Consider the following 27,734-nt stretch of genomic DNA (forward strand, 5'->3'; position numbering starts at 1 on the left):
TTTTAAATAATGCATAAAGACAATTAATTCTGAAATCCTAGAATCATACAGATGGTCAAACAGTCCAGTCTTCCAAGTGTGGTCCAAAATGATAGCATACTGCATACTAAGACAGATCTAACAGTAGTGACTTTGAGAAGTAATTGACACATTATGCTTTCCATGTGCCCTGGATGCTGTAAGCATATTGCCCACACTATGGGGTCTTGTTTCTGCCTATTCTTCCATGGAGCCATTGCTTGTGGCTGTTATGAAAAGTAAGACATCTGTGTGCAACTATCATGTGCCAATTCAGCCTTCCCTCTCTGTCAGACACAAATTACTTAGAGCAACCACACACACATGAAGCGAAAAGGGAAAGAATAGCAGAAACTGGAGAACAGTGCATAGGAGGAGGATGAGCCACAACAAAAACAAAAACCTTGCTTAAATATCTGCTGCCTCCAAGAGTCAGCTTAGGCCAGGATATTCTTGCTGAGAGAGCAGTAAATGCAAATGCATTGCACTTTCGAGTCCCCTGAAGATCCATCGTACTTGAAAAATGATGCAACACAGGTTTATGCCTCCTGTTTTTTCTTGCATTTATGCTGTGACTGAAGAGGCTCAGAGTGGTGTTTTTCTGTCAGCTAACAGATTCAGCACCATCTTCTTAATGGCTGCGTGTTAACAGGATCACAGATATGTTTGTTTCCTTAAAAGCAGGACAATTGTTTCTGTTTTGATTCTACTGCTTTCTGATGCTGCCAAATCTTCAGCAGGTTTGGAATACATACTTCTCTATTATGTAACTAGCTGTGACCGGCCACGCGTTGCTGTGGCGAAGTATGGTGGTATGGGAAATAAAGTATTGAGGAATTGGTGGTAGTTAAGGTAAAGGGTAAAGGTTCTGGCCTGTTTATGTTGGATAATTGAGACTCTACTGTATATTGATAATCTTATATTATCTGCTTAGAACTGGATTATATGAGGCCCCTTCTACACAGCTGTATAAAATACACACTGAAGTGGATTATATGGCAGTGTGGAGTCAAGATAATGCAGTTCAAAGCACATAATATAAGATTATAAATGGGTTATATAGCTGTGTGGAAGGGCCTGGAGTCTACACTGCCATATAATCCAGTTCAAATCTGATAATCTGTATTTTATAGGTAGTGTGGAAGAGGCCTATGTGAGGCCTAACTCTGCCTGTCCCCTGGGCTGAGTGGGTTGCTAGGAGACCAAGTGGGCGGAGCCTAGCCTTCTAACTGGCAGCAATTGGATAAAAACAATTATTCCTCTCCCTCTAATTAGGACTTTATTTTTCTTTTCTTTTTGTTGTATCAACCCAGAGGCGTGGATGAGGGGTTGTGCTGTCAATTTTCAAGGTTGTGGGGTGTTTAGTTTTGTTGTTTTGTGGGTTGCCGTGATGCCATCACTCATTTATTTATATGTATGTATGTATGTATGTATGTATGTATGTATGTATGTATGTATGTTTTAATGCACTCGCATTTTAGTGCTTTTTCTAGAATATGTTCTCCAGCTCAGAATGTCACCATGTTTCTCAGGACATGCAGGTCCAGAAATGCAATACCCACAGATTTTTAACACATTTATAGTACTATGTATCAAAAGTTAATTCTGCCCCATCATCCTTCCTGACATTTGTGCTAGGTTTACTGAAACCAAGCCCAACAAGACGTGTGGATAAAGCAGAGTTTATTAATATAGCACAACATATTTTCTTAAAACAGAAAACCTGTTAAGTACAAAATGTATATCTTGCCACCCACTCACCACCCACCATTCAAAGTAAACATAAGCAGTACAGTTAGGCAGCTGGCACAATTCCTTCTTTTTGTAGTGTTGGCACAACAGAACTTGCGCCCATTAACCCCATTACCGTGACTGAAAGATACAGGCACAACACACTGTAGTTCAAAATCCAAAATTGATAAATTTTTGACAAGTGCATGCAACAGGTTTATAGATCTGTTGTGCCATGCAATTCTGTCCTTGTGTTGACAATGAAAATTCTTTTCATCTTAAAAGGAAATTACAAGCTTGCTACAATGCATCCATTGACTAATGAGCTGCTATTACCTGCCTTCGTTCTTAAAATGTTTATCTATCAGGGACATTTCTATACTTTATGGTATTGCACTGTGAGCACAGATAATGCTGGTAGATATCTGGCAGAGAAGAGGCATATATGCAACAACTCCCAACTGAGAGCCAAGAACTAGAAAGCTGGGAATTTTGACAGGAACCAGACACATCAAATGACTTTTTTTATTTCAGGTAGTCTTAGGCTAAACAAGAAACCTTCTTGGTCAGAGAGAATGAATCACTGTTTGGATGAGTGCAGTAATTCCAGAATTCAGGAACCCTTTACTACTCAGAAGAGGCTCCAAATAGCTGGCCTACTGGCTTATCACTTAGGATTAAAAGTAGATACTTTGATCTACAGAGTTATGCTTCTATTCCAGACAAGTGAAAAAAGGGGGAAATGACTCCAGAAATATTTAACTTATTTATTCTGCTTTTCCTTCTTTTTTGCCAGTTAGTACAAATAAAATATTCTGGTCAGATAACCTGTAGGTATCCAAGGGTTTAGTTTCAGCAGTGGATCTTTCTCTTAACTGAAACAATCAGTGCCAAAACTAATATTTATAAAGATATAGATAAAACTGGTTTAGGCTGTGTTGAAACAATATTGAAAGATTACAGGGCTGCTAGAGCAGCAGCATCATAAGTACAGTAGAGTCTCACTTATCCAACACTCGCTTATCCAACGTTCTGGATTATCCAACACATTTTTGCAGTCAATGTTTTCAATATATCGTGATATTTTGGTGCTAAATTTATAAATACAGTAATTACAACATAACATTACTGTGTATTGAACTACTTTTTCTGTCAAATTTGTTGTATAACATGATGTTTTGGTGCTTAATTTGTAAAATCATAACCTAATTTGATGTTTAATAGGCTTTTCCTTAATGCCTCCTTATTATCCAACATATTCGCTTATCCAACATTCTGCCGGCCCGTTTATGTTGGATAAGTGAGACTCTACTGTAAATGTAAAGGTTTTCCCCTGACATTAAGTCTAGTCGTGTCTGACTCTGGGGGTTGGTGCTCATCTCCATTTCTAAGCTGAAGAGCCGGCGTTGTCCGTAGACGCTTCCAAGTTCATGTGGCCGTCATGACTGCATGGTGCGCCGTTATCTTTCCGTTGAAGCGGTACCTATGGATCTACTCACATTTGCATGTTTTTGAACTGCTAGGTTGGCAGAAGCTAGTGCTAACAGTGGGAGCTCACCCCGCTCCCCAGATTCGAACATTTGGTCTGCAAGTTCAGCAGCTCAGCAGTTTAACCCACTGCGTGCCACCAGGGGCTCCTAGCAGCATCATATTCCCTGATATTTCAAAGTTAACTTCTGAGACCAAGGAGGATATCCCTGTGATACCACCATGATGGGTCTTTATGGTGCACAAAGAAGAGATGGCAAAGTCTGGACAATAAGTTGGAACTGCTCCTGAAAATAAAGGACAATGGCAACCCAAAAACAGATAGAAAAGACAAGTCATTTTCAATGGCCAGATAAGTGGTCACATGTGCCTAGCAGGTATAACAGTTGTTGTTATTCTTGTTAGGATTCACATCCTGCAGGTGGGTACCCGGGTTTTAAATCCCATCTCACATACCAAAAGAGAAGTTCATTATTATCCAGAGCTTCTTGTCCTGTATTTCATCTCTCTTGCTAGAGAGCCAGGCAAGCAATTCCTTGAGATTTCAGCTAATGCCTTGAAACCTGGCAACTCTAACTGTGGAAATAAATACAAATGATCTAGCTTATTGCCTGTGACAGCCATTTTAGAAATAATCTTGCACAATGTTTTTGTGTAATCTCTTGCCTTGCCTAAGATGAGAAAACATAGTCATAAATCTATAAAACATAATGAATGAGGACTGTTAAAAGAATGGTCAAGCTAGAAAGTGATATGACATTTAATCATTTTGTCTACCAAACCCTATTTGGTGAGGTCCAGATGCAAACACCAATTGAGATGTGTGTTTATGGACTGATTAAAAGATTTACATCACAAATGAATGTCACTTTCACAAATGTACCACAAGTGTATGAGGCACATTATCTAATTGTTCCAGAATGCTGTTTTGGGTTTGGTATCAAGCGGAGATATGAGATAGGATTGGTCAAGGAAATTTCAGTTAACACAATACTGCAATTAATCAACACATTGTAGTTCCAGAATAAGGAGCCGAACAACTTGGCTGGGGCTTATATATACTTTCTACTAGAAGGCCAGAAGGGGGGTAGCACATACTCAGAGAGAGATCCCAGGGGTCACATGGTAACCATGCTAATTGCTATCATAGAAGAGGGCATGGCATTATCATAAGGCTGTAGTACACAGCCTATCAAATATTTACCAGTATGAGCCAACTGTCTTTCTCACAAAACTTTACGTTTTGTTTAATTTGAGGACACATACGTTTCTACTCATTTTTATTCATTTGATCCAGTGCCATAGTCAAGCAAAAGTGTGTTTTGTGTGAAAATAAGGACCCTTCCACACTGCCTCTATGGGCCTTTCAACACAGTCATATAATCCAGAATGTCAAGACAGAAAATTCCCATAATATCTGCTTTGCTATATATTCCACTTCAAAGTGGAAAATGTGGGATATCCCAGGATCTGATCCCAGATGATCTGCTTATCCCAGATTATCTGAGAGTGGAGACTCATATAATCCAATTGAAAGCAAATTATCTGGGATCAGATCCTGGGATACTGGCTAGTGTACAAGGGGGCTCAGTTTCCACAACTCATCCTGCTTACCTTCTAATCTCATAAAAATTCCCTCACTTATTGCTGGGGTTAGGTTCCAGGACCACCCACAATAAGTGAAAATCCACAAAGTAGGGATGCTATATTTATTTTAATATTTATACATTATTTTAGTAGTTATACACTATTTTAAGTCTTTATCAACCAATTGTCTCGTTGCTTTTCCAAATGTTTATGCATGCAAACACACTTATACTAAACATAGTTTGAGCAAGCAAACCAATAAAAAACTAATGATTTTGTGCACATTTATTGTGGTAATAAATGATTATCAGTTTGCTTAGATGTAAGATACATCCAAACAATGCAGTTAATTTGCTTGGCTAACCTGTCTTCCATTGAACATACTTGAGTCAAAACATTCTCACAATAAACGTTTTAAAGAGTATATACAATATTGAGTTGAGTTTTACGTCAATAAATGTGTCTAATATAGAAACAGAATTATTTTATTACCACATTTTATAATTTCCTTTCCATTCTTTTTCATCCTCAAATGAATAATGTACAACACCCCAACCATACATAACTAATTTAATACTCTGTTTAACACACACTCTTATTATCATTATGAATTAGTCATACTGCCCAATAAAACACAACATTAAAGTTCTACAAAGAATATTCAGTTGCCAGGAGAGTAATTCAATATAACCAACACTGCACTTTTATCTGTTCATTGACATGCACTGCTATTCTTTGGAACTTCCACAATATACACTAAAAAGGGCCTAAAAACGTACCAAGACTGCCATAACACATTGTTCTCTAAATTATTTTCAAAAGAGGAGCTGTTCAGGAGGCTGCATAATTATTTCTGGAGGAACAGTAATAAGTGAAAACTACTGGTCAGAATGAGAAATGTCTTGCATGTATTGCTTTGGTTCAGCCACAACCCCGTCTCTACCCATAAAGATGCATTACTAACCCTTTTAAAAACCAAACTGTTCTGATATAAGAACATAGTTCAACATGGTCCTACAAATTAAAACCATAAACATGGTACAGAGAGGATTTACAAATAAGATTTCTTAAAAATAAACCAGACTCACCTTCTTGTAGGCACACAGGTTTATCACTTGGCTTCCAGCTTAAGGAGCCATTAAAATGTCTCTCGCAAAGCTTTTTGAAAGGACCTTTAAGCCTGTATCCTTCTTGGCAATAAAACCGGACTACAGAGCTTTCGAAGAAAACGCCTGCGCTGGGCATCTTATATCCATATTCGGGGAATCCTGGATCCGCACAAGCATGGAGTTCATCAAAACCTATGTCAACAAAGATGTGAAATATTAGATCAAAGAGCTAGATAAGCATAAGATAGCAAACTTCCCACTTCAAATCTCTAAAAAACTAAGAAAGGCTACAGATTCTAAGACAATGACACTGATAAGGGTGCTGGAACTGAATGCAGCAGGTGATTCTAGAGGACATAATCACCTTATGTTTTATCCAGATATGATTCAGATCCTGTCATCCTGCCAATGTAATCCTATTTCCAGGTTAACATTCATCCATTCATCTGTATGTTAGTTAGCTAATTAAAGAGACACGGTAAAAAGGCTTTACTGTTGAAATTTCATTCTAAAGATACAAAAGTCACTCAGGGGGCTAAGATCAGCTAGTTGGTGCTAAGCCCAGCTAGCTGCATATTTAGGGAATGGTTGAGTGGCAGGAAAAGTATCAATATGCACCACAGAGGTGTCAGATAAGCATAGAATAGATACTTTATGTTACTTTTGTCTTCCCTCTTGACTCTTCTATTTTCCAGTTATGCAAATATTGTACCATCCCTAGCTCAGATAAAGTTGTGTTGTTTACATATTCTGACACTACAATAGCAGGAGCAATATTTCTGTTTGTTCGTACAGGTCCCAACCACAAAAGGAGGAGGAGGAAGAGATAAGAGAGGAGAGGAGGAGGAAGGGAGAGAGAGAGGAGAAGAGGAGAATAAATAGATGGGGAGGGGATGTTGTTCATATATGACATCTTTCAGCATCACTGTCATGGCTGGATGAGGGGGCGGATCTGGCATGCATCACCGAGACGTGGTTGGACGAGCAGGGTGGTGTGAATCTCACTCAGCTGTGCCCACCAGGTTTCGGGGTGCATCAGCAGGCCAGGGCTCGGGGGCAGGGAGGAGGAGTCGCGGTGATTGCTCGGCAGTCCATCGCCCTGATCAGATGCGCCGTTCCGCAGTCTTCGAGGTTTGAGTGTGTCTTCCTGAAGGTGGGAGCCCGAGACAGCTTGGGGATTCTGCTGGTGTACCGTCCACCCTGCGACCCAGCAGTCTCTCTGTCCGAGCTAGCAGAAGTGGTCTCCAATTCGGCCCTGGTCTCCCAACAACTCATAGTTTTGGGGGACTTTAATATTCATGCCGAGACCACTTTGACAGGTGCAGCTCAGGATTTCATGGTTGCCATGACGACCATGGGGCTGACTCAAGTTATATCTGGGCCCACACATCAGGTGGGACACACGCTGGACCTCGTCTTCATTGTGGACGGTGGGACAGTCAGAGTGGAAGAGCAAAATATTCTTCCATTGTCATGGTCTGACCATCATCTGATCTGTTTGAGTTTCGCCGTGTCTTCTAACCTCCGCAGGGGTGGTGGACCCATTAAGATGGTCCGCCCCAGGAGGCTGATGGATCCGGATGGACTCCTGAGGTCTCTTGGGGATCTTCCTGTTCTGGAGACTGGCGATGCTGTTGATGTCCTGGCTGATCGTTATAACAGCCAGTTGGCAAGGGCACTTGACACGATCGCTCCCGAACGTCCCCTTTCGCTGCGTAGAGTCATGTCGACTCCTTGGTTCACTGAGGAGCTGGCCGTGATGAAGCGTGCAAGGAGGGGACTAGAGTGCATCTGGAGGAAATCTCGGGATGTGTCTGACCAAGCACGGGCTAAAGCCGCTATTAAGGCTTACTCCGTGGCTCTGCGAGCAGCCAGGAAAGCTTTCACGACTGCCCGCATAGCGTCTGCGGCCAACAGGCCATCGGAGTTGTTCCGAGTTGTTGGGGAGCTCCTGCGGCCTCCTGAGACCCAGGGGCTTCCTGATGACTTGGCAACTAGGTGCAGCGATTTTGCACACCACTTTGCAGGCAAAGTTGCTCAGATACGCCATGAGTTGGACTCCAGCTTAATTGTAGTTCCAGCGGAGGTAACCGAGGCACCTGTCTGTCCGATTTTGTGGGATTCTTTCCGGCTTGTTCTTCCGGATGACGTGGAGGGGATTCTTGGGTCTGTGAGGGCGACCACTTGTGCTCTGGATCCTTGTCCCTCTTGGCTGGTTAAGCAGGCCAAAGAGGGGTTGTTGGATTGGTTTGTGGCTATAATAAATGCCTCCCCGGGTCAGGGGTCATTTCCATCTTGTTTTAAGCAAGCGGTGGTAAAACCGTTACTAAAAAAGACCTCGCTAGACCCATCTGTATGTAACAACTACAGACCAATTTCCAACCTCCCGTTTTTGGGCAAGGTTCTGCAGCGGGTGGTGGCCACGCAGCTCCAGGAGTTCCTCGATGACACTGATTTTCTGGACCGCTCGCAGTCTGGCTTCAGGCCTGGGCACAGCACTGAGACGGCTTTGGTCGCCTTGGTGGATGACCTCCGCAGGGAACTGGACAGGGGGAGTGTGACCCTGCTGGTTCTCCTGGACATCTCTGCGGCTTTCGATACCATCGACCATGGTATCCTTCTGGGGAGGCTCTCCGGGATGGGACTCGGTGGCACTGTTTTGCAGTGGCTCCAGTCCTTCCTGGAGGGCCGTTCCCAGATGGTGAAGCTGGGGGACACCTGCTCGGACCCCTGGCCTTTGACCTGTGGGGTCCCGCAAGGGTCTATTTTATCCCCCATGCTTTTTAACATCTACATGAAACCGCTGGGAGAGGTCATCCGGAGTTTTGGAGGGTGTTGCCATCTCTACGCAGATGACACACAAATCCACTACTCGTTCCCACCTGACTCCAAGGAAGCCCCTCGGGTGCTGAACCAGTGCCTGGCCGCTGTGGCGGACTGGATGAGGAGAAACAAGCTGAGGATCAATCCTGACAAGACAGAGGCCCTCCTGGTCAGTCGCTCGTCGGATCGGGGTATTGGGTGGCAACCTGTGCTGGACGGGGTTGCACTCCCCCTGAAATCACAGGTCCGCAGTTTGGGGGTCCTCCTGGATTCAGCGTTGACGCTTGAGGCTCAGGTGTCGGCGGTGGCTGGGAGGGCTTTTGCACAACTCAAACTTGTGCGCCAACTGCGACCATACCTCGTGAAGTCTGACTTGACTACGGTGGTGCATGCCTTAGTTACCTCTAGACTGGACTACTGTAATGCGCTCTACGTGGGGCTTCCCTTGAAGACGGCCCGGAAGTTACAGCTGGTCCAACGTTCGGCCGCCAGACTAATAACGGGGGCGAGTTACAGGGAGAGATCTACTCCCCTGTTTAAGGAGCTCCACTGGCTGCCGTTCATCTTCCGGTCCCAATTCAAGGTGCAGACCATCATTTATAAAGCCCTAAACGGTTTGGGACCCGCCTACCTTCGTGACCGTATCTCCTACCATAAACCTGCCCGACCTCTCCGATCATCAGGGGAGGCCCTCCTGTCGCCACTACCTATATCTCAGGCTCGCCTTGTAGGAACAAGGGAGAGGGCCTTTTCTGCGGTGGCCCCTCGCTTGTGGAACTCGCTGCCCATTGAAATCAGGCAAGCCCCCACCCTTTTAGCCTTCAGGAAAGATTTAAAAACATGGCTCTTCCGGTGTGCTTTCGGAGAGTAAATGTTCTATGCTACTCCCCCCCGATATTTATCCTCTAGACTGGTTCACTATCTAATGTCCCGTCCCTCGAGGTTTTATTCTGATCCCTTTCTCACCCAGAGTTTTAATTTTTTAATCTAGCTTTTAAATGTAGTATTCATGCGGCCCGCTCGTGTTATATTGCTGTTTTGATCTTATGTTGTACTGTTTATTTTATGTAATGTATTATTTAATTGTATTATGTTATGGTTTACTGTATTGTCTTGGGCATGGCCCCATGTAAGCCGCCCCGAGTCCCCATTGGGGAGATGGTGGCGGGGTATAAATAAAGTTTTATTATTATTATTATTATTATGGCATTCCAATCTAGGCTGAGAGCCCCCGGTGGTGCAAAGGGTTAACCCCTTGTGCCAGCAGGACTGCTGATCAAAAGGTCGGTGGTTAGAATCTGGGAAGAGTGTGAGCCCCCATCTGTCAGCTCCAGCTTCCTATGCGGGAGCATAAGAGAAGCCTCCCACAAGAATGGTAAAACACCCGGGCATCCCCTGGGCAACGTCCTTATAGATGGCCAATTCTCTCATATCCAGAAACGACTTGCAGTTTCTCAAGTCAATCCTGACATGAAAAAAAATCTAGGCTAATGGTGCTTCCAGAAAAACATTTTCAAGTATAACTGTACTATTTATTCATGGAGGCTTAACAGATAATCCCAATGTTTTTGTTTTTTTGTAAGTGGGCCTCCTATGTTTTCTGTTGCTTCTTCCATAATTTCCTTACCAATGAAAACCAACTATGCTGTAAAATGTCAAGCTCTCTGTCCCCAAATGTATTGATGTACAAGCTCTAAAGGAAACAAAAAGCATCAGTGTACTTATGTAGTCCAAATAATTTTCCAATCTTAAGAGCTTCCCTCCTTAGGAACATCATATTCCAGCAGCACATAAAGCGTTCTGGCAGATTGAGCATTTCAATTAACCCCAGGCAAAAACATAAGAGTAAACAACTTAGAAGAGCATTTATTTGGGGGAAAGGAACAGAAAGTCAAGAATATGCAGAAAGCCCAACATAAAAGCAGCATGTTAACTTAATTTAAACTTTAGAGACATGAGCTGCTATGTTTGGGTGAGACAACCGGAGTTGCAGCAGTTCCTTAGAAAAGTAATGCCCGACTGCAGGGGGAGCAACGCTGGGAGGCCAGAGGAGCCCCATCAGCCCCCTAGGAAGCATAGGGGTGCTGTACTCCAACACCCAACCGCACAGCAAAATAATATGAGCCCTAATGCTCCTCCACCCCAGTCCAATGCTCTCTATGATGTGTTGGGGACATTTTTGGCTTAATTCCAGGGCTCCCTGGGTCATTTTAGACTAGAAGTGGGCTTTTCCCAAAGCAGGAGATGCCCCAAAATGATTTCTGATTTAGTTCCAAATTATTAAAAATGCCTTTTCTGGAAAAGTAATATAATAACATTCTCTTGGATGTCTGACTGACACCAACACTTAGTTTATTCCCGTTCTCAATCAAAACATGGGTTTTTATTTATCCAATTTTCCCATCTTAGATTATTTTAAATTGATTTAACTGGTTTTAAATGGGCTTATATGTTAAGTGGTTTTATATATATCTAGCTTTTCCCAAATCATTCTTACTATTTAAAACAGTTTTAATCTGCCTTTACTCTACAATGCCTTCAGATCTTTGGATATGATTTTGGATAGGAATATTCTAATAAATATTTTGTACAACTATTGGAAATACTACAAAGTAAAAGAGTGGTGGCAGCAGTAAACTTACATGTGGCCCCCTACTGCATATATCAAAGGTTGTACACATTTGCAACTAAGACTTGGGATCCACAAAACATGGACTTCTTGACTTTTCTTCCACAAAACATGGACTTTGAACTATGCATTACAAGTACAGTACGATCCCCATACCCTGGGTCCTTTACTCGCATCTGACAAAATATATCTTCTTAAGGCATTTTCTAGGTCCTTTGGTGAATTCAGGTGGAAGGATACCAAAGAAACACCTAAGAGTCACCTTGGAGAATTCTTCTATATAAGGTAAAGGTTTCCCCTGACGTTAAGTCCAGTCGTGTCCGACTCTGGGGGTTGATGCTCATCTCCATTTCTAAGCCGAAGAGCCGGTGTTATCCGTAGACACCTCCAAGATCATGTGGCCAGCATGACAGCATGGAACGCCGTTACCTTCCCGCCAGAGCCGTACCTATTGATCTACTCACATTTGCATGTTTTTGAACTGCTAGGTTGGCAGAAGCTGGAGTTAACAGACGGTGCTCACTCCGCTCCCCAGATTTGAACCTGGGAACTTTCAGTCTGCAAGTTCAGCAGCTCAGCGCTTTAACACACTGAGCCACCGAAGGCTCCATCACTTCAATATGGTCCACTATTATTAATTGCTTCCTGTTTCCATTGTAAGTTTAGGAACATTTCTTCTGCAATTACAGGAGATATATCACATAATTAGCCCTTAGGTTTAGGCAAAGGGCTAGATTCAGCAGTGAAACAAGCTAAATTTCTCTGCATTAGCCTCTCTGACAATAACAGCACATTTGTAAGGAAATGTGGGAATACTTTTTCAATAAAACACAACTCTATACACATGTAAACCCAGAACACAGAGTAATGCTCTTCAAGCTTACACATGCCTATATGCACTCCTCAAATGCTGCAATCATGCACTTTCCACACCAGTTGGAAGAGGGTGAACGGCAAGATTTTGTGTAGAAAAGGGATTTAAGGAGACTAAGCAAAGAACAGTAAGCTCAGTACTTAGCGTATTTTAACTGTATTGTATTTTTAAATGTGTAGACATTTAGCTGTGTTGAGTGTCCTTTGTAGAGAGAAAAAGTGGGGTATACATAAATATAATAATACCATTGCAATACTAATACTACTAATAATAGGAATCTGCATTGGGAGAAAGCCAGGCTATAAATGAATTAAAAACAACAACAATAATAGTAGAATTCATTGTCAGGTTTTCATCTGTAATGCTTAAAATGAATTTTCCAGAGACCATTTTTGAGACAATATAAAATGACAATTTAAAACAAAAACCAAAAACAAAAAAGCTCATTTTAGTGAACAAACGTGGCAAATGGGAGGGAGCATTACAGTAAACAAAAAATAAATTTAAAACAACAACAAAATTAGGCTGTCAAACACTGACTGAATGTTTAGAGCTGAACGGCTTCACAGTTGGCACAACAGGAGGGCAATTAATGCCAGTGGTGAAAGGCTTAAAAATGTGAATGCGATCAAATTCTGACTTTTGATATTTTAGTGTAATATTAAAGTCTTCTGGGTAATAACATGACTGGCCTCAGTAAACTTTTCCTTTGACATTGTGAAGGTTTTTAAAAATTTGGGGTTTCTAATCACTTTACAGAATGCTTTGTAAGATGGTAACAATTTCCACAATTATCATCACCTTTATTCACCATACATGAAGTCCAAAGTATTCATACTTTGTGTTTTGTACTGTGTGGGAAGATAGGATGAAGGCCAACACAATACAGAAATGTGCTGCTGAATATTTTTAGACATATATTTAAAGATAAAAGGTACTACAAGTTGAGTTTCCCTTTACTGAGAAATCCAAAAAACTCCAAAAACCTAAATATGCTACTGAGGAAAGGGGGCTAGTTACACATCTAGTACCCACTGAGATTTTCTCAAGGAGTTCTTGCTTCACCACTCATGAATTTGATGGAGAAAGAGACAGGGAGGGAAGACTCCTGGTCCTGTGGTTTGACTTACACAATGCTCCTGTAAAGAGCAAGTGTCAGGGGAGGGAAACATCCAAATGTATCTGATTATGTGGGTTTGGAGAACGTTGAAAAGCTATGGCTGCCTGGCCAATTTATTTATTTATTCCCGGTATTTCTACCCCGCCCTTCTCCCCTGGGGGACTCAGGGCGGCTTACAAATTGGCAACACAGTACCATCACATCAACAATACAATACAAAAGGCATTAAAAACTAAAAACATTTAAAACATCATAAAAACCAATATACAATAATAAAACATTACCATGCACCGAGGTAATGTCCTTTCATTCACTAGACCTTGTTAATCCAGAATCTTAAAAACCGACCATGCCAAGCTCGAAAGTTCATTCATTGAACGCTTGAGCACATAGCCATGTCTTTAGTTTTTTTCTGAACCCTAGAAGGGAAGGAGCCTGCCGGATGTCACTGGGGAGGGAGTTCCACAGCCAAAGAGCCACCACCGAGAAGGCCCTGTCTCTCGTCCCCTCCAGCCGCGCCTGTGAAGCAGGTGGGATCGAGAGCAGAGCCTCCCCAGATGATCTTAAAGTTCTTATGGGCTCATAGGAGGAGATACGTTCGCATAAGTAAATTGGACAGGAGCCGTTTAGGGCTTTGTAGGTCAAAACCAGCACTATGAATTGGGCTCAGTAGCATATCGGCAGCCAATGGAGCTGGTTTAACAGGGGGGTAGTACGCTCCCTGTAGGCCGCTCCCGTTATTAACCTGGCTGCCGCCCGTTGTACTAGCTGGAGCTTCCGGGCCGTCTTCAAAGGCAGCCCCACGTAGAGCGCGTTGCAGTAGTCCAAGCAGGATGTAACCAGAGCATGGACCACCGTGGCCAAGCCAGACCTCCCAAGGAACGGGCGCAGCTGGCGCACAAGGCGGAGTTGTGCAAATGCTCCCCTGGCCACCGCCGAGACCTGGGGCTCCAGGCTCAGTGATGAGTCCAGGATCACATCCAGACTGTGAACCTGTGTCTTCAGGGGGAGTGCGAACCCGTCCAACACAGGCTGTAACCCTATTCCCTGTTCAGCCTTGCGACTGACCAGGAGGACCTCTGTCTTGTCTGGATTCAATTTCAATTTGTTGGCCCTCATCCAGTCCGACACAGCAGCCAGACACCGGTTCAGGACCTGGACCGCCTCCTTAGTGACAGGTGGAAAGGAGTGACAGAGCTGGACATCATCTGCGTACAGATGACATCTCACCCCGAAACTCCGGATGATCTCTCCCAGTGGCTTCATGTAGATGTTAAACAACATGGGGGACAGTATTGAACCCTGCGGGACCCCACAAGACAATGGTTGTGGGGCCAAGCAGGTGTCCCCCAGTGACACCATCTGGGACCGGCCCTCCAGGAATGAGTGGAGCCACTGCAGAACAGTACCCCTGAGCCCCATCCTGGAAAGGCTCCCCAGAAGGATAGTGTGATCGACGGTATCGAAGGCCGCTGAGAAGTCCAGCAGAACCAGCAGGGACACACTCCCCCTGTCCAGCTTTTCTTGCACTCACTTTTTGCACCCCATTTCTAAAGTGTCCTGCCCACTACTTTCCACCTTTAGCTGTAAGATGTAAGGAGTGCACAGTGTGGACTTGCTAGCAAAAATTCCCTGACACCATAACATATATGTATTTAGACTTTTCCATCATCTGGGGTCCATTTAGCTACACAAGTTCATGATTCATGACATTTCTGCAAACGTTCTTCTCACAAACATAAAACTCCTATTGAGAGAGAAAATATCTCAACTCTCATAAGGCATTCTTGTGCATGTAAACAAGACAAACAAGTATTTAATTTTATTCCTAGCCACACTTCTTACAACATTTATCTGGCACAACAAAGTTTTCTGTATGATGCAGAAATATTTCTTGAATACATCAATGTATCCCACAGGAAGAAGTAACATACCAATAAAGAATATAAAGTCTTTTATTGAATAGCCTATTTTATACACCTTTTCCAACTCATTTAACCTTAATCAATATATTGCATTATGATATCCCAAGCTTTTCTCTAACATTGGCCCCTTCCACACAGATGAATAAAATCCCACATTTTCTGCTTTGAACTGGAATATACGACAGCGTGGTCTCAGATAACCCAGTTCAAAGCAGTTATTGTGGGATTTACTGCCTTGTTATTCTGGGTTATATGGCTGTGTGGAAGGGCCCATAGTTGTGCATTGTCAAATTCAGAAGAGTGAAAGCTCAACCAGCTCTTTCAATCAAAAAATATTACATTAACCCAATGATAATATACTTTGACATCTTTTGCTCTGGTCACTTTAGTACTTTATTAAGTCAGCCAAACGTCTTTTCCGAGTAAGGCAAGAGATAAGCCTTTGAAAAGAACCATGAAAATGCTGCAAGCATGAAAACCAATTGAGCCAGTTTCAGATGAAAAGCCTTATCTTGCAGGGAGGTATATCCAGCAAGACAATAATTGCTTTAAGACCAGGACTGAACCCATTTTTTCCTTTAAACCCTCAAAAAATAATACAAATTATTTTTCTGTTTTCTGGAACCTTTCTTGATGCTATAATGAACAGTTAATGAGCTACTGGCAAAATAAGAGCCAAAAATACCCGTAACAATCCAGTAATGTTATAGATATAGGGCTCTGCTTTTATCTACTGACTTAACAACAGCAAAAAATGGAGATTAAACGTCATGTTTATTTTTTAAAAAAAATGTTATCTCAGTTAATCTCACTCACGTGTTCTAGTTAACACTCCTGCCATTCAAAATCTTTAACCCACTCATAAACTAAACCTGACAGACTATCCTCTTTATTCCTCCTCACCTACTATCAAATCCCAGCCTTATTCAAATTTCCTCAGACATCTCAACAAGCATCACTCCCAGCATTCCATTCTCTCAGTCAACTGCCAAGAAATCTATATCTTATTACCTCTGATAAATGAAATGCTTTTTCCCTTGAACAGTCCATAACATCATGGCAGTACCATACCAGAAATTGACAACATTCAGCTCCCCAGATGTTGATAGACCAGTTCTCATCAGACCTGCCTACTGGTTAGGGATGAAGGGAGCTGTGATGAAACAATACCTATAGTTCTCAATTAGGGACCTTCCACACTGCCCCTTTATCCCAGGATCTGATCCCAGATTATCTGTTTATCCCGGGTTATTTGGCAGTGGGGACTCATATGGCAGCAGGGACTCATATATTCCAGTTTAAAGCAGATAATCTGGGATCAGATCCTGGGATAAAGGGCAGTGTGGAAGGGCCCTGAGTCTCTTAAGTACTACAAGATCCCTTGAAATACTGATATTCCAGACTAAAGGGGCTGTATCTCTGAATTCTTTAACTCCACAAGCTCTCCATCCCTGTTTCATATTGCTGATTCATGTAGTTCAGCATTAATGTACTCCATCTGGCAGCAGCTGGAGTACATTAATGCTGCCAAGCAGGAGATTTTTCTAAGCACATCTTAAAATCACAGAGATTAAAGATGGGGGGGGGGGGCTGTAACCTACTGGTTACTCCCAATTTCAGTAGAATCAATTATTCAATGATAAGTCAACATGTAAAGTGAACCCCACTAATTCAGTAGCATGACTGTTGTTTGCAGCCTGGATCTCCTAGATCTGTGGTTCTCAACCTGTGTCCCCAGATATTTTTGGCCTACAACTCCCAGAAAGCCCAGCCAGTTTGCCAGCTGTTAGGATTTGTGGGACAAAACACCTGGGGACCCACAGGTTGAGAACCACTGTCCTATATACAAAGCATAGGTCTATCTCCTTCACCACCCCCCTCCACACGCACACACATATCATTGGAGCTTTGGCTCTATCTAATGGTTTCTTTGGACTTCCTGCTGAACAGAGACATGAAGAATCCTCAGGCCAATTTTCTTTCTTTATCATCAATATGCATTTAATAAAACAAAACAGAAAATGCTCTGTCTGCCGCAACTAATTAAAAACAACAAGCCTGCCTGCATAAAAAGTTCTTTACCTGCTGGAGCAAAATCAGCAGAGGGATGGTAGGACTATGAGAAAACCTTCCCACCAAAGATCTTAAAATTTGGGCAGACTCATATAAAAATGTACAGCCTTTCAGATGGTCTGGCCAAAAGTCATGTAGGGCTTTAAAAGTAATAATTATCATTTTATACTATTCTGTAAATGGACCAATAGCAGTTCCACAGTAGTTGTACAACGAAGAACCACACAGACTGCACTACAGTAGTCCAAAGGAGGTGTAATCAAGACTTATGTCACCTCATATGATATCTCAAGGAATGAGCACAGCTGGTGCATCAGTTTTAGCTGTGCAAAGGCACTCCTGGCCACTGCCAAAAGTCAAATCTGAATCATAGAATCATAGAATCATAGAATAGTAGAGTTGGAAGAGACCTCAAGGGCCATCTAGTCCAACCCCCCGCTAAGAAGCAGGAAATCGCATTCAAAGCACCCCCGACAGATGGCCATCCAGCCTCTGCTTAAAAGCCTCCAAAGAAGGAGCCTCCACCACGGCCCGGGGGAGAGAGTTCCACTGCCGAACAGCCCTCACAGTGAGGAAGTTCTTCCTGATGTTCAGGTGGAATCTCCTTTCCTGTAGTTTGAAGCCATTGTTCCGTGTCCTAGTCTGCAGGGCAGCAGAAAATAAGCTTGCTCCCTCCTCCCTATGACTTCCCCTCACATATTTGTACATGGCTATCATGTCTCCTCTCAGCCTTCTCTTCTGCAGGCTAAACATGCCCAGCTCTTTAAGCCTCTCCTCATAGGGCTTGTTCTCCAGACCCTTAATCATTTTAGTTGCCCTCCTCTGGACGCTTTCCAGCTTGTCAGCATCTCCCTTCATCTGCGGTGCCCAAAACTGGACACAGTATTCCAGGTGTGGTCTGACCAAGGCAGAATAGAGGGGGAGCATGACTTCCCTGGATCTAGACGTTATTCCCCTATTGATGCAGGCCAAAATCCCATTGGCTTTTTTAGCTGCCGCATCACATTGTAGGCTCATGTTTAACTTGTTGTCCACGAGGACTCCAAGATCTTTTTCGCACACACTGCTGTCAAGCCAGGCGTCCCCCATTCTGTATCTTTGATTTCCATTTTTTCTGCCGAAGTGAAGTATCTTGCATTTGTCCCTGTTGAACTTCATTTTGTTAGTTTCGGCCCATCTCTCTAGTCTGTCAAGATCGTTTTGAATTCTGCTCCTGTCTTCTGGAGTGTTAGCTATCCCTCCGAGTTTGGTGTCATCTGCAAACTTGATGATCGTGCCTTCTAACACTTCGTCTAAGTCGTTAATAAAGATGTTGAGCAGAACCGGGCCCAGGAATCCAGCGGTATGAGCAAGCTGCAAAATTGCCTGAACATATGTAAGTCTGTCAGCAATTTCTAATAAGGCTCCTAGCAGTAGACTGAATTTTACTGACAACCAATGCGGGGACAAACATGTAACAAGTGACTAATATGAAGCAAAGCAGAGGACAAGCTTTTCTCACCAACATACTCAAAGCTGACTGAGAATGAAAGTTCCAAGTTCCTTTTAACTAGTCATCAATGTTCCTGCCTGCCTGCAGACTCCTTTCTGTTACTGCTCTTGCTGGCAAATGCTGCTGCATGGAATAGAGAGGAAGACACATGTAGTTCCAATGGGGAAATCAGTCCATGCAAATCAACCCCCAAAACCTGCATGTTTTCATAGAATACAACTGTTTAGCTTCATTGACCACTAAAAATATCATTATTTAGGATTTAATTTTTGGCAAGTGTAAACGCAGTGCTCTTATTACGGATTGCAGAGTATTTTAAACATCCAGCATGGTTTGTGTATTGGGTTCAGAATTTGGAAGACCAGGGTCCAAATTCCCACCTGGCCATGGAAATCCACTGGGAGTGCTTCCAGACAGCGTCAAAAGGTTTGAAAAGTGGGGCAAAAAAATCCCAGGACATGAACAGCAAGTCCACACACAGACCTGTCAGTCCCAGGAAATAATCCTCTGCCTTCCTCACACCTTCTTTTGAAGTGGATCAAGATGGAAGGCAGATTGGGGGCATCCAGCAGACTTAAAAAAAATTATCCCTGAGATGCGCTGGAACTCATATGTGCACATGCAGAGATGCCAATGTACATACAAGCAGATTTCTTATCTTTCTCTTCACCCAGCTGTTAATTCAAGTTCTGTTTAATATTATAAGAAAGGAATCGTTGCAGAGAATTCTAATTGCTTTCAAGTTGTGCTTCCCTTTAGCCACCTGTGGGACTGTGATTCCATTTTTTTAGTCTAATCAGCTGTTTCTGGCTTTTAAAATATGCACATGCACTGGAGCAGTCCACCCAGGGGGAAAGGAAGGAAGTCGTGTGTTTTCCATGACTGCAGGGATATACAGCCATGCAAAGGTGTGCATTTTTTGGGCAGAATTGGGTTTTAAGTGCACCTTTTAAACACGCGTTTTTCAATTGTTAACCTGATTCCGCCCACACTTTCCCCAAACATAGTTAAGCCCCCCCCCAAATTATCTTGGTTACTTTCAGGTTTTACTGCATGTGTAGAACGGCCCTGGGTGACCTTAGCTAAGTCAGCCTCAAAGGTAGGTAGTAGCAAACCCCTTCTGACTGCATCTTGCAAAAAAACCCCTGTGATCAGGTGTTCCTAGGGTCACCATAGGGATCAGAACAACAGCAACAGTCGTAAGCTAAAACAAATAAAGAGCAGACACATAGTTCCTTAACCTTCAGGCACAATTCAACAGGAGAGGCCTTGTCTCATTGCAGGCATTCCTGATGGGGGACACAAGAGACGGCCTTCTTGTTCTCTGAACAAGGGTAGATGGTTGACTTCACTCTGGTAACTCCTCAGAAGGATTTTTCCCATCCTAACATCTTTCCCTGAGAGACTCTGAAGTGACTCCCTCTTCCACAAATTAAACTAGTTACAGACTCTAGCCCTTTTCTCAAGAATGGAAATGCCATTCAAAGCATTTGAGTCCTTTTATACTACACATTTGTAGTATTGTGATTCCGCTTTAATTGTCATGGATACGTCCTATAGACTCCTGGGATTTGCCATGCAAGGACAGATCTTTACAATTCTCGGCCAGAGAGTCCTAGCACCTTCCCCAACCTTCAAATCCTAAGATTATATATGAGGCAACCACGGCAGTTAAAGTGGAATCATTATGAAATTTACTTGTGTAGCATGAAAAGGGTGGTTGGCCAAACAGAGAAAATACACCTGTCCCATGCCAGAATTTTTGTGGGATTTTAGCCTGGAGATCAATTGCAAAGTAGTCAAAATAAACATATAACAGCAGTTCTGGGAAACAATAATTTACTTTTGAAACGGGAAGTTATGTTATGCACTCAAGGCAATGCTGCACTTGATAGAACTATATATATCTATAAAACATTCTCTCTGTTTGAATCCACTTCTTTCCAACCCATTTATCTCATAGCTGAATGCATTTGGGTTTCTAAATGTGTCTGGCCTTTTCTCTACTCTCTTGTTCTGCAGCATCAGGAGAAGCAGACTTTTCCACTGCCAGCAGGACACAGTCTTCTGCCCATGTTTCTCACATGCGCTCAATTTATAATGCAGCTGGAGGGTTACCTCAGATCATCTCATAACAAAATGCTGCAGAAGGACTAGAAAGCATTAGGAGCACAAATACATGGAGTGTGCCACATAGAAGGAGCCATTTCAGTTTCCCAAACAATCACAAACACTAAGAGCTCATGCTTTTCAGCATGCAGATGCACAGCTCTCTGCCTCCAGCTGCTTTTCTCCCTCGTTAGGAACATTAGATGAAGTGTCCACTTACTGCTACAACACACACAAAAAGGGCAGACGTGCCCAGATTAGCAAGCATTTCCTGGGGTCTCGAATATTACACTTATCATTTCATCGGAGAAACAAGCCCCACAATTGCATGCAGCACACACAGGCAAACATGGACCGCCCCCCCCCCTTCTCCAATTACCCCTTACAGACCTCCATTAGTTAGTGTTCCTCCAGGCATAATGTAATTCTGTAAACTCCAACCCTGTTTAAAATGCAATTTGCTTACCTCTCTCAGTGGGCTTGCTGTGGATGTGAGTGGCATTAGTGAGCAAAGGGAAGATGGCATGTAACATACATTTGGGCTGCAATACAATTAAAGAAACCAGGCAGGCAGGCAGGGGATGAACCCACATAGATGACTAGGAAGATCTGCAGTGCAGATTATAGGCTAATAAAGGGGAAGGCTGAGAAATTATGACAGCAAGGAATGGAGAAATATAAGACAGTTTTAGGGATGCAAGGAACATTGTCAGACATTGTTAGAGAGCAAGGTTAGTTACTGCACGATATGTCAAAAGTTAATTCAAATTTTCCACACCAAAAACAAGTCCTAAAGAGATAACAAAGAAGCACATAAGCTTCCTAGCAATTTTGAGGTGTAGAAAAGCTCAATCAATCTGAAAATGAGACTTGCCTGCATGATGCAACAGATCAAGAACCAGATAAAAAACGGAAGACCACGTGGAGCACATACAGTGACTCTGAGCCATTTATTCACGTGGGAAGATATGATGATGGAGAAGCAACCGTGTATGCCATTTTACAGAAAGGGCAGGAGGAAAACCACCACCACCACCAGAATCTACCACCATACCAAGGGTCTTTTATGCCTGCTAAATTTTTCCTATTGTATGTAATATGTCAGTATGTATAGATTACACAGAAAGGGGGGATGGATATAATGGCAGGAAGCTATAAGCAGTTCAGGACTTTATGTGTGACCAGTGTATTCCATAGTTTCAACATTGTGAGATCAAGAAATAAATACAATCAATAAGTAACCTGTTGACTCACTACTAAGTCCTGAGTCCCTTCGGGGAGAGAAAGTGGTCTATAAATAAAGAAGTATTATTATCATCATCATCATCATCACTTAGAATATTTTTCCAGTGCTTTAGCAGCACTGTCTTAATATGTTGTTGAAGGCTTTCATGGCCGGGATCACAGGGTTGTTGTATGTCTTTCGGGCTGTGTGGCCATGTTCCAGAAGTATTCTCTCCTGTTTCGCCCACATCTATGGCAGGCATCCTCAGAGGTTGTCAGGTATGGAGAAACTAGGCAAGGAAGGTAAATATCTATCTGTGTAGAGTCCAGGGTGTGACAAGAGTCCTTTGTCAGTTGGAAGCCAACGTGAATGTTGCAGATAATCACCCTAGTTAGCATTAGAAAGGTTCGTCTCTTGCCTGGGGGTCATCCTTTGTTCAAAGACATTAGCCATCCCTGAGGCTCCTCTGCCCTCAGAATGTTGCTTCCCATCTACTGTTCTGATTTTTGAGTTTTTTAATACTGGTAGCCAGATTTTGTTCATTTTCATGGTTTCCTCCTTTCTGTTGTCCACATGCTTGTGGATTTCAATGGCTTCTCTGTGTAGTCTGACATGATAGTTATTGGAGTGGTCAAGCATTTCTATGTTCTCAAATAATATACTGTGTTCAGGTTGGTTCATCTTAATATTGTCTTAATATTTAATTTGTTCTTCAGTTCACTGCAGTGTTTTTGGCAGCTGATAAACACTGGAAAACCCAAAATCATAAAGGTGTTGATGTGTGCAAGTAAGTAACAGAAGAAACTCTTTTAACAAATATTGTTTTCTTGCATTATAAAACCAGATAAAGAGTGCTCTTGGACAGTTATCAGGACACATTTAATCTGTCTTAATCTGCTGGAATGGAGATGACTTTGATTATCTAAATAGATGCCTTTGCCAGAAACTAGTCATGATAATAATTCCATATAGCATTGCTGTACTTATAAGCACTTTTCTATGACATTAACATGGCAACTTGCTAAACCATTTTCCTGGGAAGGGTCCTGATGGCACTGTTTTACAGGTGTTTAACTACATCTTAAATTGTTGGTTTTGGAAGGTGATATGGGCAGATTTCTACTGGATACCTGAGCATATTTTCATTATCCCCTCTTGTCTCCTACACTAACATCTGTATTAATCTGCTGATGGCAGGTATTACAGAAGTCATCCATAAGAAGAGGTCAACAGTATGAGGTGTGTGATCATTAATACGGTATGTAACTAGTAGCAAGAGGAGCCTTTTCTGGTACACTAGGCGCATCTTTTTATATATTTTATTTGAAAATCTTGTCTGGAAATATTGGACCATGTTAAAATACACCCACTTCAGTTGCATTCAGATTGGATTTCTCTAATATGCTCTACCTAAAGCTGCCTCTAGACTCTCAAAATTTTCAAATACTGCATAGCATAGCAGCCAGGGTATTAACAGAAGCAGAATGTTATGCAGATTTTAGAATAGCTGCATCACTGAAGTGTATGCTGCAACACAATAAAGGACGCTGATTTTTAAAAAATTATAAAGTCTCATATGACTTGGGCACAGGATATATCCTCCTCACATACCATTCTTCTTGCACCCTCTGATCTGATGAAGAGTCCTTCTCTGTGTCTTGGAACAAATGGAAGTATCTTTTTTTGCAATGTATATAAGAGTTTATCCTGTGACTGAAGATCTCTTGTAAACCTTTCATCCTCTCCTCAAGATCTGTTCTGCGAACACCCACCAAGTCCCATACAATTACGTTTCCAAGCTTTTGTGATCAATGGTACCAAAAGGCTCAGAAAGAACTACGTAATTGTGAGGGATATGCAACACTGTGTGATTCAGCCTCCACTTATGCAATGCCCCATTTGCTCTGGAAGACTCACCCACTATACAAGCAGGAGGAGGAATCGCCTGTCCTCATCTCACTGATCCAATGACAGAAGTCATTATGTCACCAGGAGGACATAAATGGAAACAAGCCAGAAACAATGTGACAAGGCAGAAGTGCTGCATCACCGCCATTGCTTGCTTTTTAAAAGGGCTACTGAGATCTAGAAAGTGTTTTTTGAAAGAAACTTAAGAGATATATAGTGCTAAGTTAGGTAATACTTTCCATTAAAATAAAAAGAGAATGTAATCAAATAACAGTGAAAATGTTTTTAAACCATTCACTTGATTTTATCAATTGTCCACAAGCTAAACGTGATTCTGAGTCTTCATATCATCCACACATTCAGTACGTTGCTAAGATCTGCCACCATAAAAACAAAAGATGCATTCATAATATATGATGATTATGTTAATTTACAAAAGGAAAAACTATTAAGCAACAAATAATGAACGTAATTATTAAAATCTATCAATGTTGCTTAAGGTTTCTATCTGAGGTCTTATCAGTGTTGTATTTTATTATATATCTATGCACTATCATAATATCATGCCCTTTCTCCAAGGAGCACAGGGTTTCACACATAGCTATGTTCCTTCTGTTTTATATACTGAGTCATTTTGCAAAGTAAGTTAGGCTGAGAGATGGCTGATCTAAATTCACCTGATGAACTTAATGGGTAATCTAATGTATATAAATTAAATAAATAAATGTATATTCTGCTTTCTTCTCACAAAATAAAGTTTAAAACAAAAATAAAAAGCAGCAAATATTTATTTAAAAACCCAATTATCTAAAAGAAAGCTGTGGTAGGAAGGGAGCAGATGAGTTCTCAAAATATGACTGCAGAATATTTGACAGCATTCAGCCATGATCAAATTAACAGACATTTAACTGATAATGTATGACCAGACAATTGAGTGGCAGGCCACCCTTATATGATTCAACTCTTCAGTTATGATGACCTTTCATCTCTTTCATAAAGCCTATATTTGAAAAGACAGCATCATAACTCCAAGTACCAGCCATAGTGCGAACAGAGTCTTAGATTGAGTTGTACAGACACACAGGCAGATTTATTGCTTCCAACCATTCAAGGAAGAAAAAAAACTTGACAAGTCCAGCTGCATAATTTATGATTCCTCGTGAAATAGGTAATTCTCTGCACTAAGTGTCTTAAACAAAAGACAAAATTTTTCAAGGTAAATCTGCCAGGACCTAAGTATATTTAACGGTTACGAGCATCAGTTTTGTTTCTGTATGAAAAAATAGCTAGTGCTGTCAAAAGTGGTTTATTATAGAGAGAGATTGCGAACATTTCCCCTTGTTGCCAGCCCTGGCTGAGTTGCATTGAATATTTGTTCAATTTTAGATGTTAGGGAACAGAGGCCCACAGGTCTCCAAGCAAATTTAGCAGTATCCATACCATGCTGCCAGTTGTTCTTTAAAAAATGTTAACTTTGGAGTTAATAAAGAAAAGAAACACAACCACAATATCAATAAGGTTGTTACTTCTGGGTATTAGTATATTTTAATGCATTCAATTGAAGTACTGTAACAGTGAAATTCTTGCAGTTTAGTTGTCACATTTTGGGGCAATCTGGAGGGGGGAATTAATTACCATTGAAATTCATTAGTTTAAGTAATTTTATACTATACATGTATCCCTTAGGAAATGTAGCAAAGCAGTATGAGACATGAAGCATGAGCTACTAACAGATTTTCTTTTTGAGGCCGATAGCACTGGCAAATTCAGAGTAATGAAATGTCACTTGCTTCATTCAGTGGCAGACCTGATTCCTTCAAGGCTGAGAAATCAAACACTTTTCTCATGTCACTTGAATTTACAACAGCGAATCTATTGTAAAATTCCACTATTCCTCATTAAGAGTGTTTGCTTTGTTTCAAGCATAACAGTAATTGTGCATAATGATAAGGAATTCTAGCCATTCTCACTGCAAGTATATCTTTCCAGAAACAAATATAAATGCACCTAAGTAATAACGGCATTTAAAATGTCTGCTGAATTAAGTATGGAAATTTAAAAAAATTGTAGGCCTTAAATTACTGTCAAGCCTATAATCCTAAAGTATAAGCCATATTCAATATAATCAGAGCTTTAGCTATTCCTGACTATGCAGAAAGAATGAACGACTTAAGTAGTAGAGGAACTCTTGCACCTAATATTCCTGAAGCTCGCTACTAACATGTTGAGATTGCAGTTTTCCTCCAAGGAAGGCCTTCTCTTGTGGTTTTCTTGATGTAGTGTTCTCCCAAATCAACTTCAGGCAGCAATTTCTCTATCTCAGGAATAGAAACATTAGCAGGTCTGAGGTCAAATCCTGTTTCTCTAGCATCTGCCACAGGCCCTGCCTCTTAAATTAGAAGCAACTGGAGGTTTGTTCCCAGTTTTTCAGAAAATTGTGGTGCTGCTTCTTATGGTAAAGGCATTCTGGAGCACAATACTTTGCTTTAAACAAAATAAAAATTAGTAGTGAAAACATCTGGTGACTGCAAAACCAGGAGAGAGGGTGCGCTGTTATTGCCCATATCTGCCTGTCTGTAAGCATGCATTGCTACTGTACGCCTCTGACTAAACATTTCAGAGTTAGGTTGGGACACAAAGAGTGCTAAATGTATAATCATAAACACTCACTATCTATGGAGCTGTAATGATCTGTATGCCGTCACACCCAGGCACCTTTTAAACCTTTAAGATGTGCTTCTTCCTTTGCCCAGGTGAACTGCAGGGCCTTACTTAATAGCTCTGGAAATCCCAGTAACCAAAGGCACTTCAAGTTGAACAATCAAACAAAATTTTATTTTCACAAAGTCCATGGCAGACTTGGCACATGTAGTTAAGGTTGCAAATATAAACAGTCAACTTATAAAACCTTTCAGATGTTCCTTTCTTGCTTTTCCCCTTTAGTTGCTGGTTTAGCTTCCTCCAAAGGCGAAGAGATCCTGAGATCCTCTTTACCCTAGCCCTGAACTATCAGAAAGAGCAGGTCTATAACTATCTAAGCTCAAAGCTAGTTTTTGAGGCGAAGTAGGTAGAACTTCTTCCAGTGGCAGAGAAATCCTGAGATATTCTCTGCCCCAGTGCTAAGCTACTATTTTTTAGAAAGAGCAGGTCTTTCCCTATCTATGTTCAGCACTGGTTTTAAAGGCAGAGGTCAGTAGATACGATGGCTTTATCAGAGTTGGCCTGGCTTGGCCACACAAGCACATCTAAGTTCTTTCTTCTTCAGTCTAGAAGGCAAGAGGCTTCTCAAAATGGAGCCTTCTTTCCCCAGGAAAAGGGGCGGTCTCCAGAACAATAAGATACATTTGCAGGCTGCAAGCAGCAAAGCTTTTCAAACAGGCTACAAACTCTGCTAATGGTTGACTATCAGAGTGCTGCAGAATCTGCAGCAACCCTGGAACAAATACAAACAGGTGCTATTTCTACAACTATGGGCAGCTTGTAAAATCAAACTCCTGGGAGACGGAACAATCTGTCTTGGGAAAACATGAAAGCCATTCATTCCCTATATAAATTTACAATATATAAAATTAGTTTTATTTGCAGCCCTGTGCAGGCATCATATGAGAGAGTAGGCATTCATT

The 27,734-nt window shown here is 41.8% G+C and overlaps 1 protein-coding gene across 3 annotated transcripts in view; it reads right to left on the reverse strand.

Moving 5' to 3' along the window:
• Positions 1 to 27,734, reverse strand: part of susd4 (sushi domain containing 4) — a 129,941-nt gene that overhangs the window by 50,956 nt on the left and 51,251 nt on the right. For 2 of the 3 annotated variants that reach the window (XR_010003616.1, XM_003216036.3), the window contains exon 3: positions 5,913 to 6,125. Coding sequence is in view for 2 of the 3 variants with exons in the window: in XM_003216036.3 (XP_003216084.2) it covers positions 5,913 to 6,125 (213 nt within the window). In the remaining variant the exon portion in view is untranslated. Of the gene's footprint in view, positions 1 to 5,912; positions 6,126 to 21,444; positions 21,588 to 27,734 lie in introns of those variants that run through there. The other variant, XM_008125884.3, reaches the window with a different exon arrangement.

This window comes from Anolis carolinensis, chromosome 1 (genome assembly GCF_035594765.1).
Source record: "Anolis carolinensis isolate JA03-04 chromosome 1, rAnoCar3.1.pri, whole genome shotgun sequence".
Taxonomy (NCBI): Eukaryota; Metazoa; Chordata; class Lepidosauria; order Squamata; family Dactyloidae; genus Anolis; species Anolis carolinensis.